Consider the following 18386-nt stretch of genomic DNA (forward strand, 5'->3'; position numbering starts at 1 on the left):
ATGAATACATATACATATATAATATATATGAATATACATATTCAGTTCAACCCTTGAGGCTGGATGTCTCATCTGGTCTTCAGTATACACTGGAATCTCAAAAGACATAGGCTGTAATGCCAGTGAAGGAACAGGCTTGCCGTGAGAGCAAGCAGGCAAAAAGAGGAAGTTTCCTTCTTCCACGTCATTTCTATAGGCTGCCAACAGAAGGTGCAGCCCAGACTAAAGGGGGGTCTTCCCACCTCAAAAGATTTCATTAAGGAAAGAAACCTCCCAGGTGTGTAATCAACCACCTGTGTTTTAGTTCATTCTAGATGAGCTCAAGTTATCAGCCAATAGTAGTCATCACAGATAGGGAGACCCTGTGTCAAAAAGAATATATACATAAGTTTTTTTTTCAAGAAATCAGCATTGATCTTATACATATACACAATTTCATGTGAATTTATCAGCAGTATACGTACACATCCATCAATACAATCAAAACACTGGAAAAATCTACCACCAAAAAAGATTCCTTATGATGTCCTTAAACAGACACACCCACCCCTCCCACTCCATCTGAAATCCCTGTTAACCACTAATCTGTTCTCCATATCTGTGTTATTTTAATAATACTATGAAATGGAACAATATGGCATAAAATTACGTGGAACCTTTGGGGTTTAGCTCTGTTTCATTCGGCATATTGCCCTTGAGATTCATTCAAATTGTGTGTAGCAATATTTTGCTGCCTTTATTGTAGAATAGTATCCCATGGTGTGAATGCACCAGTTTAGTTAATCATCCACCATTGAAGGGCATCTGGGTTGCATCTAATTTGAGGCTATTATGAGTAAAGCTGCTATAAACATTTGTGTTTCTTGTGAGCGTAAGTCCTCATTCCTCTGGGATAAACGCTCAAGAGCGTGATTGCTGGGTCATATAGTAAGTGTGTGTTCAGTTTAAATAAGTGCCAGATTGTTTTCCCAGAATGCCTTTATCATCTCAAATTCCCTTGAAACATTATGTTAATATGTTTGTTATCTATGTCCCTCATTAGACTATCACCTCAAAAAGGGTGGTGACTGTTTTTTACTGCTGTTTCCCAAGTACCTGGAACAACAGCTGACACAGAAGAGGTATTCATAAATACTGCTCGAAGGAAGGAAGCCCAGGTTCCAATCGTCTAGACAACCGAAACTCAAAAAGTACTAGACCGATGTGCAGAACAAAGAAACTAGCATTTTCGTCATATCCATCCTAAACTTGCCCTCCCATTCCTCCCACATCTAATGGCACAACTTCTCCACTTCATGGCCCCTTTGTAATGGTTGGGCTGCTTTCTTTCTCCTCGTGCATTTCTTAGTTCTTGTTGCCTTTGGAGCATTCTTAATGTTACTTGACATGCCTTCTAATAATGTCCATTTCCTCTAAAACCTAGCTGATTATGCCTATCTTCCAAACAGAATTACCTGCCCTGCTGAGAGCTTCTAACTCATTCAGTAATTCATGAAGCATTTATCAAATTCCTGCTATTCTGGCCACTTGTATAGGATAGGGATATTGTGGTTCATAAAACAGGCATGGCTGCACAGCTCCTGCCCTTGGGTAGCTCACATTCTAGTTCTCTGCTTTGTTCTCTCCAGATCCTTGGAGCGTAGAAGTGGGAAGGCACATACACAGGTGGTATAGTAATCAAAACCTTTAGGAACCAACGAGTCTTGGAAGCCTCCTAGTTAGGTCAGTTGTTAACCCTTTATCTGGTTTGCATTTTTAAAATGTTCTCATGGGAAATGTCAAGTGACGCCTAGGAATCTTATGGAAGCTATTACTTACCAACCAGTGTAAAAGAATACCTAAATATCTGACAACCAGTATTGCCAAATTAGTACATCCCAACTGAATGGCAGCCTTGCATACATACATGTACATTTCATCCTTCCTAAAGACTCTGTGTACATAAAATTGTCCAGTGCTTGGATTTTATTTGTAACTTCCCAAATATCCATGGTGCTTTCCTGGTTACTTGTGACCATGCATGGGACACGAAAAGTTTGAGTTGTTTGATACATGGTTCCCAACTTAGGTAAAGCAAGGCAATGAACATTCTTCTTCCTTAAGTCAGCTGTCATACAGAGGTACTCAGAGAAACTAGGCACATTGGTTTGTATTGAGAAGCTGAGGCAGAATGATCACTTTGAGTTTGAGGTCAGCCCTCACTACATAGTTCTAGGCCTGCATGAGTTACAAAGTGAGACCCTGAGATAGGAATAGAGACACATTGAAAGAGAGTGAGAGTGAGAGAGTTTCTAAAGGATGAAGAAAGGGCACAGTGCATCCTGGGAAATGCTTCTGCTGTACGACTTCTTAATCAGAGTTTGCATCCTAAGTCAGGAACCTGTGAGGTAGCCTCAAGTAAGAAACTTAACAGTCCTAATTCCCAGTTTCTCCTCCTGAAATAAAGAAAATAGACTCTACCAGAATGAGTTATTTTAAGATTTTAAGAGGACAATCTCTAAAATATTGGAGCAACTGTTTGCCATGTACTAATTCAGTGTTTATAGCTGTATAGAACTGTATATGTAACAATATTCAACTAAGAGAATCCTCTCTCAAGCTATCAAGAAAATTTCTTAGAGACCCCAATATATACTCAATATTATACCCCCATATCAAGCAGACATTTAGCATTTTGTAGATGCAGGGGGCTACTGCTTCTTAATGGAATCTTGCCATGTTAAAGTTTGATGACCAGGGGTTGGGGATTTAGCTCAGTGGTAGAGCGCTTGCCTAGCAAGCGCAAGGCCCTGGGTTCTGTCCCCAGCTCCAAAAAAAAAAAGAAAAGAAAAAAAAAGTTTGATGACCAAATCTTCCAGGAGACAGTTCCCCAATAGATCAAGATGTGGCAGACAATTCAGTACTTTTACTAATCCCATAGGTGATTCTGATGGTCAATGGGATTTAGGAAACAGTGGACCAGATAATCTCTAAGGATCCTCCCTGCTCCAGATGATAATGGTCTAATGCTTGCTCCTTCATTTGGTACCTGGTAATGGTTCCTGGCCCTAACTATTCATTAGAACTACAAGAGAAGCTCTTAAAACATTTGCATTCAAGTTTTAGCCCTGACTAATTGAATTACAAGCTCTGGGGATGGGGCCTTGATATTGGACTTTTGAAAAGGCTGCCCAAATGATTCTAATCTCGTTCATTTGACATTTTCCTCTTAACAGAATAACAGAATGAATTGTACTACAACAGGCCATTGTGGGAAGTAGTTTCAGCCACCACCACCCTTCCACCTAGTCTGCATGTATAGCCATGTATGAAGGCTTTCTTTACCTTTTTGGTAATCAACTATATCCCCATGACTGTTATTAATCATGGTATCTGTTGACTCTATCACATGGTAGGTCCTCAACAAATGTTAGATTTTAAATAAAGTACTTTAAATAAGCTGCCACAAGGAAAGAGAGTTCCCTCCGAAGCAGGGCCAAATCAGAGCAACCCAAAGAGCAAGAATTACATTTGCTTAGAGCCATTTTCCCAAGAAAACTTGGAAGGCTGAAAATGACTGTAGAAATGGTTTCCCACAGAGCACTCTGAGGGACTTACCTGTTTTTAAGGTATAAAGATGGTGAGCACCCAGACCATACTTTCTGGTTTCATGAACTAATTCATTATTAATAATAAACAATCAAACTAATATTTTTATGCTGAGTCCACCTGAACTACCTCTTATAACCTGATTGAACAGATAAACTATGGCAGTGTGTATCAACCAAAGTACTGAAGTAAACAGATGAACCACGGAAGAATCCAGAACATATAATTGGAATGATTTTTATCACTACTGCTTTGTTTTGTTTTGTCTTGTCTTGTTTTCCAATTTTGTTTGGTTGCTAAGATTAGGCTCTCCCTATGTAGCACAGGCTGGACTCAAACTTAACCACCCTCCTTCCTGCCTTAGCCTCCTAAATTCTAGAGTTACAGGTATGTGTTTCATACTCTGCTGGAACCAGGTTTTGATGAAGGGATCATATTTAGCTGCTCAAAAGGAATATTTGGGGTTGGGGGGATTTAGCTCAGTGGTAGAGCGCTTGCCTAACAAGCGCCAAGGCCCCTGGGTTCGGTCCCCACTCTGAAAAAAAAAAAGAAAAAAAAAAATATTTGGATGCTCTAAAGGTAGGGATAAGTAGAGGATGGTATGAAGTGAGACTAGAAGTAGAGACAAGCCCACTGTGTGTAGGAAGCTGAGCAGAATTACCAAGTACCACCAGTGTTGATATTGGAGGTAGGTGAGGGATGAGGCTAGATAAAATGTAGCTTGAAGGAAGCTTGCAGGTCAGGAGAGGGTATATTAATCACTAGGTTATCCTGGATGCTGAAAGGCTGGCATTGTGGTTCCCATCTGGGGAAACCTAGATGGCCTTCCTTTATCCTAGGAGCCCACAGCCCGTTGCTATGGGAATTGATTGTAAGCAGGCTCGGGTGTCAAAGACAATGAGGCAAGAGAAAGGCCAATCAGGAAACCAGTAAAGAACCTGAAGCAAGTATGGAAATAGCCTTTATGGTAGCCACTGTTTTCTTCTCTACTCCTATGACGGCAACCTTTTTGGATTCTGTAGTTATGCAGAAGTAATGAGTTCTGGCATTAATTGCACAGAGTGACTATAGTTAATAATAATATACATTGCAACACAGTACAATACATGATAGGTTTACCACAAAGAAATGACAAGAGTTTGAGGTGCTGGCTACTATGGTCTGATCATTATATAATATATACACGCATCAACTATCACATGGCTCTTCTAAATATGTATAACTACTATGCATCAAGTAGAATAAAATTTTACAAGACTGGGGCCCTATCTTGCCATGGAATATTAATGTTTGGCCCTATATACTTAACTTCGACCAAAATATGAGTGATCACAGCCCTGAAATCTGTGCTAATAGAGCCACCAAATTAAAAAATGCTCAGAGAATCAGCAGCTGCTGAATTTAGCCCTGAGGGAAAGGCAGGCTCTCTTCTCGATTCCTTATTTCACCTAGCTTCTGCCTTCATATGTGGTTCAAGGGGCCTGCAGTAGCCCCAGAGGTACTTAGCAATTCTAGTCCCGTGTTTCAAGCCAAAATTCATCTTAGCCAGAAAGGGTGCTTGTTGCAAAATTACACTCCCAGATGCTAGGAGGAGAAATAGGGTCAGTGAAGAGATCAGATGTCTCAACTTTAAGGTACTCAATTAATCTATGTTTAATGGGTTAGGACATCTTCACCAGTATAGATTCTTGGGCCCCAATCTTTGAGGGATTCTGATTTCTAAGTGGTGTGGGAATGGGCCTAGGCTTTTGTATTTTAATAACCATTCTCCAGTGGTTCTTATTGGGGGTACAGTTTTAGAAGTGGTGAGTTAGTACATGCTAATGTTACTAAAGGCAGGAACGTGTTTGTAAAGAACTATCTAGTAAATATTTTCATATTTGTAACATAGTAACCCCAAAGCAGCCATGGGCAGTACATAAATGAGAATCATGACTTTGTAAATCAAAATTTATTTACAAAAACATGTAGTAGACAAGATTTGGCCCAGGCAGGCCTGTAATTCACTGGGCCCTAAAGCATTGGTTTACATGTTGCAGTGTTTTAGGTCAAAGGGATCACACTAGTAAAGACTTCAGGCCCCACAACTAAGCTTTGAAGATGACATTAGACAGGGAGATTATTTATTTATTTATTTATTTATTTATTTATTTATTTTTCTATATTGAAGATTCACAGATTTTTTATTAATTGAATATAGCAGCATAACCATTTCTATCACATTTGCATTGCATTAGTTATCATAAGTGAGTTAAAAAAAAGTATTTCAAGAAGGCAGAAAGATGTCCAGAAGTTATAATCAGTTACTATGAGATTTCATTTAAGAGAATTCAGCATCTGAGATTTTGGTGTTTGTAGACATAATTTTTTACAGCCTATTTTAATAAACATTCAACCTCTCCTCTTGCCCACCACTCACTACCAGAGGTAGTGGATGAGAAAAGTTATTAGGATATGGGGGAAGTGGACATATTTAGCAATCATTCTTCGAAGGGGGAGGCAAACTCGGTCTTCTTTGGCAGCAGTTCAGTCCCATAGCAAACAACAAATATGATTTAACAGCTGCAGACCAGTCCTCTAGGCAGGCAGACACCAGGCAGGAACCAGCAACTATAGTCCAATGCTGAAGGAGCCACAAGGCTAACCAACTGGTTCAAGGCCACTGAAGTGGCAAGAAGTCAAAGGAACCTCAGGAACTGTTCTTGGACAAGTTCCTCTCAATGATGTTACTACAGCAGAGCCAATACATACCTGGTGTTAGCAAAGAATTGCAAGGTTGAACAAATCAAACCAATGATCCTGCCCCCACTGTCTGTGGGGTAACATTTATACTCTTTCATCATGTAGCCTTTCACATGTCTGCTGTATCCAAAGTTCCTTTCACCTGTGTCTGCATCAGGACAACCCTTCCCGTGTCTGCTTTAGCAAGACATCCCTTCAAGTGCATGCCCCAGTAAAACATCATTTGACATAACTGACTTTCCAAAGAGAGTAGAAGTTTCCACATCAGGTGTCTATGGTGTGAAAAACTGTGGAATGGATTTCTACGTGTATCAAGGAAATTCGTTATGGTATATTACGATTTAACTCAGTCCTTATGATAGTCATAAATATTACTGTTTCATAGACTGTCAATTTAAATTCCCTTTCTATTTCTTTTCTTTATTAATTATTTTATTTATTTACATTTCAAATGTTGTCCCCCTTCCATGTCTATCCTCCACAAACATCCCACTCCACCTATCCCCCTCCCCTTTGCGTCTCCAAGAAGGTGCTCCCCACCCACCCACCCACTCCCAGCTCACCTTCTCTGTAACAAGCCTCCGTAGGACCAAGCTCCTCCCCTCCCATTTGAGGCAAGATAAGGAAGTCCTCTGCTACATATATAACTGGAGCCATGGATCCCACCCATGTATATACTTTTCGTTGGTGGTTTAGTCCCTGGGAGCTATGAGGGGTTGATATTGTTGTTCTTTCCATGGGGTTTAAATCTCCTTCGGCTCTTTCAGTCCTTCCCCTAACTCTTCTACTGGGGTCATGGAGACCTTTTAGAGCCACTTTGTGTTGGTCTGGAAATCAGACCTCACCTGTATCTGAGCATCAGGCTAGACATGACTCTGTGACATCTAGCAGAGAGCAGCTGGCAATGAGTGAGTCACCATCAGCAGCGGAGACTGAAGACTGAGAATAGGACGGAGGCTTCGAGACCGAGAAGACAAAGGTCGATGAGGAATGAGGCATAAACAAGCTGAAAATAACTCTGAAACAGACACAGCGACATGATGGTAATCCCTGAAAGCCTGAGCCGTTCTACTTCCTTTGTGGGTTTGCGGCTGTAAATACCTGAATATTTTCCTTGTGGTGGTATAAATGTTTCAAGGACTGGATGTAGATTCTCGTAGGTACAGCAAAATTGTCGTCATCTCCACAGTGTATATATACGTAAAACAGTTTGTTCCTTGCCTAGGACTAAGGTAGAACCGGAATCTATGAATGAAAGGTCAGGAGTGGACTGCCAACTTCAGCCTGCTGTAGGGAGGATGGTCATTAAATCAGGATTCAGAACATTGGAGTTCTGCTTCTTTGGCTATACCAAGGCAGCCTTATCCTCCTTTTCTGAGCCCCTGTTTCACAGGTAAAACTGAATGGAGGACTGCATGGCCCACTCAAGTCCCTAGGATGCCTTGCTCCACACTAAGCCATGGAGAAAACTGACAGAATATGACAATAGAGAAGAAAGGTGAATGGAAGACTATCAGGTTGAACAAAGAGTCCACCAGCTTTGTGTTTGTGGTGCATTAGTGAAAAAATATCTGACTGAAAACTTGAGTCAAGCAGAGTTGCCCAAACAGAGAGGGCTATAGCTCTGGCTGACCCATTCCTTTCGCTTCCATCTCTGCCTGAATCCCCCACCCAGGATTTGAGCATCCAGCTGTGCGACCTACAAAGCCATTGACCTCCTAAACAATCACCACAATCACTACTGTAATTGCTTTCGGCAGAGATCTCCAGTCCTGGATTTTATATTGTCTGCTGCCAACAAACTGGGCCCCGCCCCTGTGCCCAATGAGGAGAAGTCCAGGATTCCTTCAGCTTGATGGTTCTCAGTCTTCACTGTAGTTTAAAACCATCAGAAGGTTTAATAAAATCCTGATATGGACCCTGTTTTAAAATACACACACACACACACACACACACACACACACACACACACACACACGCACACCATACACACACACACCATACACACTCACACACACACACACACACCACACACACACACACATACACCACACACACACACACACACACACACAGACACACACCACACACACCACACTCACACACACCACACACACACACACACACCACACCACACACACACACACACACACACATACACACACACCATACACACACACACAAAACAACACACACACGCACACCACACACACACACACCATAACACACATACACACCATACACACACACACATACACACACACACATACACACACACACACACACACACACACACCATACACACACACACCACACACACACACACACAACCATACACACACACACACACACACACACACACACACCACACACACACACACACACACGCACACCATACACACACACACACACCATACACACACACACACACACACACACACACACACACACACACACACACACCATACACACACACCCAACCATGACACACACACTACACACACACATACACACACCTACACACACACATACACACACATACCCATGCACACACACATACACACACACACCATACACACACACACACACACACACACACACACACACACACACACACACACGCACACTGATGCCCCACCTGACTTATGTAATTGGCCTCAGAGGGGCCTGGTCCTTGGAGGCTTTTAAAAGCTCTTGCAAGTATTTCTTCTTTGCAGCCAGAACCAAGTCCCAGTGCTGGAGTTCCTGCTGGACTCAGGTAGAACAACTGAATTTTCATAATCTGTACTCTGTGGGAGATGTGATTGCTGACCCCATCAGACGGAGCTAGGTCCAAGGCTGACTTGATGAGGACAATTTGTTTCTGATGTGTCTTTATCTCAGGGCCCAGCCCTCCTGTGGCTGATACAGTAAAAGTATCCTAGCCACAGTGTAAATGGCAAATAGTGGTATAATGCACTGCTTTTCCAGCTAGTCTGAACCTTCAGGGGCTTAATACAAAGGAATTCCTGATTGAAGGATTCACAGGCTTTATGGCAAGGCAAGGCCCATAGAGGAGGTCATTTAAAATGCCCCCAAACCTACTATATCCCTCAGAGCTCATTTTCAGTAAATAGCAACCCTGATTCTCCTATGGACTTCTCTCTTCCTCACTTCCCATATCTAACCCATCAGTATATGATCTTGATTCAGTCTTCAAAGTATTTCCAGAATGTACTTACTTTGGTCATCGTCATTACCATCATCTTCCTAGCCCATGCCAGCATTCTATTTTAAGTGTCTCACTGCAATCACAAACACTGCATTAAGACACACCTAACTGGTCTTACCATTAACCTCCTACACTCTATTTTCCTCACAGCAGCCAGAGGCACGCACACACATCAAAACCTGTCTACTTGAAACTCATGAGTGGAATGAATTCCAGAGTCCTCATCATGACTTCCAAGGCCCTACATGACTCAGCTCTCAGCTGTTTCTTAGAGCACACGCCCTCTGGTCCCCATTCTATCACTGTATTCCAGGTACAGGAGTTTCCTATACCTCAATCCTATGCCTGCCCTAAGGCCTTTATCATTATTTTTGTCCAGAAGCTTCACTCTCTAGATAGCCTCATTAGCATTATTTTCTTTTGGGTCCATGATAGGCACTCCCTAACTATAATATGTAAGCACTTCCTCCTCCCCTAAAACATGTTTGTGTATGTGTGTGTACATATGTGGTTGTAACCAATACATAGGTCCCCAAAGGAATTGAAACCAATGTCTTGAAGAGATACTCACACCCATGTTCCCTGTAGAATTGTTGACAATACTCAAGATATGGAATCAATCTAAGAGTCTATAGACAGAGGAATATGCAAAGGAAATATGGTACCTACATACAACAGAATATTATTATGGTTCTAAAAGAAGGAAACTGTCAGATGACCCGAGGGTCAGTCTCCAGCATTGCAAGGAGAATCAAAATCAAATTCTGTCATTTGTTACATGGATGAACCTGGAGGACATTGTGTTACACGAAATAAGCAAGGCACAGAAAGATAAAAAACCTCATGATCTCGTTGATAAATGAAATCCAAAAGCAGCAGAGTTACAAAAGCAAAGTGGAATTGTGGTTACCAAAAGCTGGGGGCAAGAAGAGTGGGTGGGTGGGGAGATGCTGTTCAGAGAACAAAGTGTTGTGGGTGTTTTTCTTTTTAAGATTTATTTATCTTATGTATATGAGTACACTGTAGCTGTCTTCAGACACACCAGAAGAGGGTATCAGATCCCTTTACAGATGGTTGTGAGCTACCATGTGGTTGCTGGGAATCGAACTCAGGACCTCTGGAAGAGCAGTCAGTGCTCTTAACCACTGAGCCATCTCTCCAGCTCCAAAAGTGTTGTTTAGACGGGTGGAATACATTACTTTTTAGATCTGCTGCAAAGACATTTTACTAGTTAATAATAATGCAATTGGAGTTTTCAAAACTGCTAAAATATAATCCTACTGAGTCCATCCTTGTCATTCTCTTGTGTAGTCCTTTACCATGCTTTTCTTTTCTTACAGTAGTTCCTCCCCCCGCCCCGCTCTGATCTGCAGGGATATTCCAAGACCTCATGCATAGTACTGATATATATATACATATATATATATGTACACATATGTGTGTAATATATATATATATATATTAAGGTTTTATTTCTAAATTAGGCATAGTAAGAGAGCAACAACAATAAAATAATAAAATGAAACGATTAAAGAGCTAGGTGTGGCACCCCCCTTTAATCCTAGCATTGGGAAGGCAGAGGCAGACTGATCTCTTTGGTCAAGTCCAGCCTGCTCTAAGGAGCTAGTTCCAGAACAGGTGGGGCCACAAAGAAAAACTATCTCGAAAAACAGGAAGAGAAAAAAAAAAGAAAGGGAGGAAGGAAGGAAGAAAGAGGGAGGGACAGAGAGAGCAATTATAACAATGTACTATATAATAAAGTTTATTTTAAAATGCATTTATTTGTTTCTGGAATTGTTCATGTATCATTCTTAAACTAAAGTTAATAATCAGTGATGAAACCACAAGTAAAACTGCAAGCTGGTCATGGTGGCACTTGCCTATAATCCCAGAATTTGGATAGTGGCGTTAGGAGGGCCAGAAGTTCAAGGTCATCTTTGGCTACATTATGAGTTCGAGGCCTGTCTGGGCTACATGAGGCCCTGAATAAAAAAGTAAAATTACAGAAGAGAGTACTACTGTAGTTATGTGCTACAAAAAATATTTATTAACCCAACACAGTGCTGCACATTTGTAATTCTAGCACTTGGGAAGCTAAGACAAGAGTATCAATATTACAAGTTCAAGGCCAGCCTGGAATATATAGCAAGACTCTATCTCAAAAAAAAAACCTTATTTTTAATAATTGTCTCTTTGTTCCTTATAAAATAGACATACCGAAATGCCATGGAATTTGGTCAGTTTTGCTCCTGTATCCCTCATAATCTAGAACACTGCCAGACATGCAGTAAACCACTGTTAAATTAATCAAATGCATAAATAAGTCCTCCTAAAGACAAGAGACTTCAGCATGACTCTTGCATTTCCTAAGTGCTAGGCTGTCTGCAGCTCAATGGAAGACTAGAATCAGAAGAACCGTTCCCTTGTTTTCCATAGGAGGGTTGGGCCCAGCATGCCCCCATAGATACCGAAATCTATGGATTCTCCAGTTCTTTATATATCTATATATTGTCATAGTATTTACATGGTACCTATACACGTCATCCCAAATACGTCAAGTCATTTCTAGATGACTTAAGATTCTGAATACATGGTGAACGCTACATGCATATAGTTGTTACACTGTGTTCTTTAAGAAATGGAGGCGAGAAAAATGTCTGTGCACGTTCCGTGGAGACAGAGGGTTTGGTATTGTTGTTGTTGTTCATGTATTTTTAATCTGGGCTTGGTTGAATGCACGGATGCAAAGCTGTGGGTAACAAAGGCTAACTGTAGTTTACAGTGTTTGCTAATCATGCTTCCTGCTGAATTTTGGGAAAGGTTTCAAGAATAAGAGTGCCTGACTGATTCTTTGGGCATTTCATGCAGAATTGAATCCACAAAGTGATGCAGCATTTGGAAGTAGAAAGCCAGGAGCACTGAGCTAAACCCAGGGGCTCATTGCTCTATTCCTGAATAGTTCAGAAAGTATGGATGAGTCATTTCAGAGGGCTGGCTTTACTCTCACTCAGATCTCAAAAATATTAGTTATAAGTCTTTTTTCTAGGGGCATACTTGTGAGACAATAAGATTATTTCTGGAGATCCTGTGGGACATTTGTATTCACATACAACGAAGTCTACTATTCAAGTCAATCTCATATTAAGAAAACTGAATATGTAAAATTTTAATGTATATGATTACTGAGGATTTTTTTTCAAACCACCTTAAGCTTAGAGAATTTATAATGGGATTCACTTTAACCAAATTCAATTCATGCCCAGCTTTTACACAACACACCAATCATACAGGGAGATAATTAGCACATTGCCTTGCACTTAACAGGTAATCAATACTTGTCTATTGACTCATTGATCAGTAAATCCAAATATCTCTGTACTGGTATATTATTTTTGTTGAGATAGTGTCTCACAGTGGTAGTCCAGGCTGGTCTCAAAATCACAATGTACCGGCTCAGACTCCTGAGGTCTTGGGATTACAGGTGCGAACTACCAGATTCAGTTATATTGAAAGAGACATCTTAACTCTAATATTCCATAGGAATGAAGAATTAACCAGTCCTTTGTTCTTTTTCCAGTCCCCTAAATCTGCCTTCATCAGTGCTGCAAAGAAGGCCAAGCTGAGGTCCAATCCTGTGAAGGTCCGATTCTCTGAGCAGGTGGCAATTGGAGAAACAGATGCAGTAAGTGCTGTCTTGGCTTCCCTCCTCTCTCTTTGGCCAGAATCAACCTGGCTATTGAGTCTCAATCAGGGGCTTCTGGCAGTGGATGCTTTTATAAAGGGTTGTAGCACAAGGATCCTGGTGCTCTGAGTGAGTGGGTACCGAGGAGAGAAGAGTGTGTGACATCCAGAGTGGATTGGGAGGGAGAAGCAAAAACAACATATTGATTCCTTCTGGATCTTCACGGTACTTAGAGAAATTTCCGTCCCTAGCACAATAGTGTACACTCAGGGCAAGTGTTCCATAAACATCTTTTGGCTGCTTGTCAGGGAGGAAGTAATGGTTTTGTGAAGACCCAGAGAACAAGTGGCTGGTGAAATTGAACTCTCTTCATTTAAGTGGCCCTGCAATTCACATCTTGACTGAAGAAGACTGTGCTGATGGGTAGCTTTGCCAGCAATGATACAGACTCTGCTCTAAGTCACTTTTCCCCAGGCACCAGAAGGGATCTAAAAGAAATACCTGCTCCTTGCTACTGGCAACCTTTCTATGGTGTGGGAGTTACAGGGCCTACTGGTATAGACTGAGACTATAGCAAATCTTCTGCTGTGTGATATCATCTCAAAAAGCAGCTAGGTCACCCCATGCCATGCAACTGCCAATCCAGGGATTCCTGGCTAGGCCACAGGTTTCTTGCTGTTCTTCAGGAATGCATGCAGTGAGCCCTACCCTAGCTAGATGTGCAGATGAGAAGAGGTAGGTGGAGAGCAGAAGTCAGTGTGTAGAGCAGTCATGAATTCTGATCAGGCAGAAATCTGCAGAATTTGGTGATGTCCTAGTGGGAGTAGAGATAAAAAGGCACTGGTGTGTTTTTGTTAGAATGGGCTGGGCTGTCAGGAAGCCTGATCATTTATGTACTGAGACACAGCTGCAGTTGTGAGACATAGCAGCAATCCCAGACTAAGCAGAGAAGTCAACAGGATGCCAGGCAGTTTTGTAGTTCTCTGAGGTAGAGCCACCCGGAAAAAAGGAGCAAGAACACAGGCGTCTTCCATCTATTCCCTGCCTCTTTTCCCCAAACCCAGCTTGTGCCTTCATGCATCCCTTTGCGAGGAAGACTAGGAAGTTCAAATGACGCCTAGAAGCCTGTCTAAATAATTAAACCTCAGGATTCGATGTCAATCCCAAGAGAAACAGTTAAAGAGACCGTTAAATGGTTAAAGGACTGATGCTCAGAGAGAAGAGGGAACAGGACTGAGTTCCTGTGGCTCGGAGTGAAACAGATCACAAGGTCCAAGTCACCAGTGAGACTTTGGGGTCCTGAACTGATGAAAATTCTGAGGACATAAGTGTTGAGTTTGCAGAATATGGACAGATGTATGTGATCCCACCTCGAAATCACAGTCAAGGCCAGGACACGCAATGCCCTGCCGTCCTTTACCTCTTTTCTCTTCTCTGTCTCTTCCTTCTTCTTCCTACCAGCCTTCAAGTTCCATACCTCACAGGCCACAGGCAGATTGGAAAGCTATCTCCAATTCAACCAGAATAGCAACTGACTGCCCCAGGGCAGCTAGAACCTACCCAGAGTTCACCTATCTCTCGGACAGGCCCCAAGCTTGGTTTGAGACTCTTTGTCTAGGAGAGAAAACACATCCATCTTCCAACCCTCTCAGTTGCTGCCTGTGTGGACCATAGCAGTCTGTTCAAACCCGGAGAGTCCAAGTCCAGGTGACTCCAGTCTGCCCCATCGTCCCCTTCCCCTTTTGTTCCAAGGCTTTATTAAGCAGCCAGAACAAAAATAAATCCTGTGGGCGTTCCTTGCCAACTCTATTTTTAAGCAAAATCAATTAAGTAATTATCTGAGTCCGAACCAGTGTGCTAAATAAAACTTGCCACTGCTGAGCCTCATCAGCCTGGGGAGCCTGGGCCCCTGGGCCTGGCAGGAGTGGGGCGCCTTAGGATCAGCAAGGCCTGGACATCATCATCATCACACCTTTCCAAATTGACATCCATGACTTTCCTCCTTGATTGGATCCCATCCAACTTGCCTCCTAGCTCCCCATCACTGTCAGCCACACCCAAGCTCGGGAATTGCATCTCTGATGCTTTGTCCACAACAGCTGCTGGTTCTGAACTTTCCTACTCAGACTTCTCTGATAATCTGTGTCATTCAAAACTCAGAACACAATTGGCCTTGCACAGTAGCCTTACCCTCCTTATACCAGGCACTTTGTTTGAGGTTCATAATGTTCATATATGACATGGAATAGCAGCAAGTTGGACTCTATCTATCTACTTATCTATCTATCTATCTATCTATCTATCTATCTATCTATCATCTATCTATCAATCTATCTGAAACAGGGTCTCACTTTGTAGCCCTGGCTGTCCCAGAATTCTTTCTGTAGACCAGGCTGACCTCTAACTCATAGAGATCTATCAGCCTATACCTCTCCAATGTTGGGACTAAGGATGTATGCCACCCACCAGGACCATCTTAGGACTTTTAACTTTGCTGCAGCTCTCTGGATGTTCAGCATGAGCTAAGTGTACAATAGAGGCTCCGTCCCTTCCACTGAGTTAAAGACTGTGGCCACCTATACACTGCAATTACCCATAAAACAGATGATGCTGGCCCAGGAAACGTGTGCATCCTCCTTGTGAGTCTACTCAAGTAAGCATATAGTAAGAGCCTACTGTTCATTCATTTAGCAGTCACTTATTTAACACCATGTGCCAGCCATGCTATTCGTTGTTGGCACCATAACGATGACTAGATGTGCTGGTCTTTCTGCTCTGAGTTTATTGTTTGATTCTAAATGACAGATCTTCTAAATATTGTTGACGGCTAGGCATAGTGATGCTTGTTTGTAGTCCTAGTATTCAGAGGGGGAAACAGAAACCGGCCTGGTAGCAAATAGTTTTATCTTAGTACTTGGGAGTTAGAAAAAAGAGAGTTGTGAGTTGGTGGCTAGCCCCGGCAACATTGGAAGACCCTGTGACACTCACAAAAAATGTGTGTGTTGCTGGGCATTGGTGGGACACACCTTTCATCCCAACACTTGGGAGGCAGAGGCAGACAGATCTCTGTGCATTTGAGGCCAGCCTGTTCTACAGAGTGAGTTCCAGGACAGGCAGGGCTACACAGAGAAAATACTACCTTGAAAAAACCAAAAAAGGAGGGTGTGTGTGTGTATGTGTGTGTGTGTGTGTGTGTGTGTGTGTGGAGAGAGAGAGAGAGAGAGAGAGAGAGAGAGAGAGAGAGAAAGAGAGAGAGAGATCAAGAAAGGAGTATATAGGTTACTATAGAAAAACATGGGAAGACTAGATTCACAGTTTTATAAAACACCCATTTGTGCTTGCCAGGAAGAGAAAGAAGAAGACAGGAAAAAATGGCCATTATTTAATTGATTTTTTTGTTAATCGAGAAATTCACATTCACTATTTATAAATGAACCCCCATTTCCAGGAACACTTCCGCTAAGGAATTCTCAGTCGTTCAAAAATGAGCTTGGCCAGGGAGTGCTTTGGAACCAGGATCAATGCAGCCCACTTTCAAAGAGCTTTTGGAAATGTTTCAGAGTATTTTTGGTTATCACAATGATTTTTGTGTGCGTAGGATATGAGCACTTAGCGTCTCAGTGTCTCACAGACACTGAGAGCCCTGAAACTAGTAAGGCAGTCCCTGAATGACGAACTGTCAGATGTGGGGAAATGGAAGAAGTGAGGTTTCTAGCAATGGTGAGACGTGAAGCCAGAGAATCAGGCCTAAAGAACCAGGCTGGCGATATACACGTTTAATCTCGGCACTGGAGAAGCAGAGGCAGGTAGATCTCTGTGAGTTCCGGCTAGCCTGCTCCACTCAGTGAGTTCCAGACTGAGCCTACTTAATAAGAACCTGTCTCCAAAAGGCAGAAAAGAAAGAAAAGGACCCAAAGAGGCTCGCAAAGCGGTTCAATGGTAGAGTGCTTGCCTAGCATAGAGGCTTTGAACACCATCGCAAGCATCAGAGAATGTTAGAAGTAAAGCAAAGGATGGGTGTGTGAGGGCTTGGTAGGGAAAAATGTCTGGAGATAGACTGGAGTGTGTGAAGTGGTCTCCAAAGAAAACCCTCCCTAAGTAATCCACACTAAGTATGATGGTCTCTACTGATCCAGAGCTTCAAACTGCAGTAGAATGCAAATATATCATGCTAGAAAAAAAGAGGAATGGTTTTGGATAAGGCTCAGCATCTTGGGGATTTTGTTCTTGTCTGTATATAGCATTATTATTGATCTGGTCCTTCCTCTGTCTCTTCTCATACCCTCTTGGCCCCCTACCTCCATCACCTTCTTTCCTTTCCTTTTTACAATCCCCCTGTCTTCCTCCCGCTTTCCTATGTATCCATAGAAAATGATGAAGAAGGAAGCTCTCCTCCTCATCCCCAATGTCCTGAAGGTTTTCCTAGAAAATGGGCAGATCAAGTCATTCACATTTGATGGCCGGACCACTGTTAAGGTACATAAGGAATCCCTTCACCTGGGGTACCTGTTTGTCTGTGTTCCTCTGAGATGGCCCACAATGGCTTCACTGCTGGAACAGGATTGCTTTTGATCTCTCTATGCTCTGGAGTGCACGGCTGCACAAACATAATCCTCAGATGAGGCTGGTAGTAGGTAATTGCATGGCCAGCTGTGTGCTAATTATTGTAAAAATGCGTGTGCCCGCACACGGGCAAGTGCGTGCACATGAATGCACATCTGCCGGTCAACTACTTTATGTTCATACACCGGGTCCTTCAGTACTCTTAGGAGCTAAGCAATGGGAAGATCATTAAGCCATTTATAAAGCCAAAGTGATTTATATTGATACAATAACACCTACACAAGTTTACACAGAGAAATAAACAAATGTGATCTCTTGGGAGATTAGCTTACCCACGTCTTGCTTTTTAAATAACAACCAAATCTTAGGCACTGAAGCAAGATTTGAGAAGTCCAGTCACAGCCCTTTGGCTATTCTTTTCACAGGAAGAGCAATTACTGAACTGTGATTCTTAACAGCTCAGCCAGGCGTCAAAAAGTCCTAGCAATTCTCAGTCCTGAAGAGTAGAGGCGGCGATATGTTTTACCCGAGGTTAACTCTGCACTGGGATGTAAATATCTATCCCTGATTTTTCTGGACTCTTGCCAGAAGGAGAACACC

The 18386-nt window shown here is 42.3% G+C and overlaps 1 protein-coding gene across 1 annotated transcript in view; it reads left to right on the forward strand.

Moving 5' to 3' along the window:
* Frmpd3 (FERM and PDZ domain containing 3) overlaps positions 1-18386 on the forward strand; it is a 78110-nt gene that overhangs the window by 18340 nt on the left and 41384 nt on the right. Inside the window, 2 exon segments of the mRNA XM_032889455.1 lie at positions 13119-13223; positions 17592-17699. Of these exon segments, the coding sequence (XP_032745346.1) occupies positions 13119-13223; positions 17592-17699 (213 nt within the window).

Source organism: Rattus rattus, chromosome X (assembly GCF_011064425.1).
Source record: "Rattus rattus isolate New Zealand chromosome X, Rrattus_CSIRO_v1, whole genome shotgun sequence".
NCBI lineage: Eukaryota > Metazoa > Chordata > Mammalia > Rodentia > Muridae > Rattus > Rattus rattus.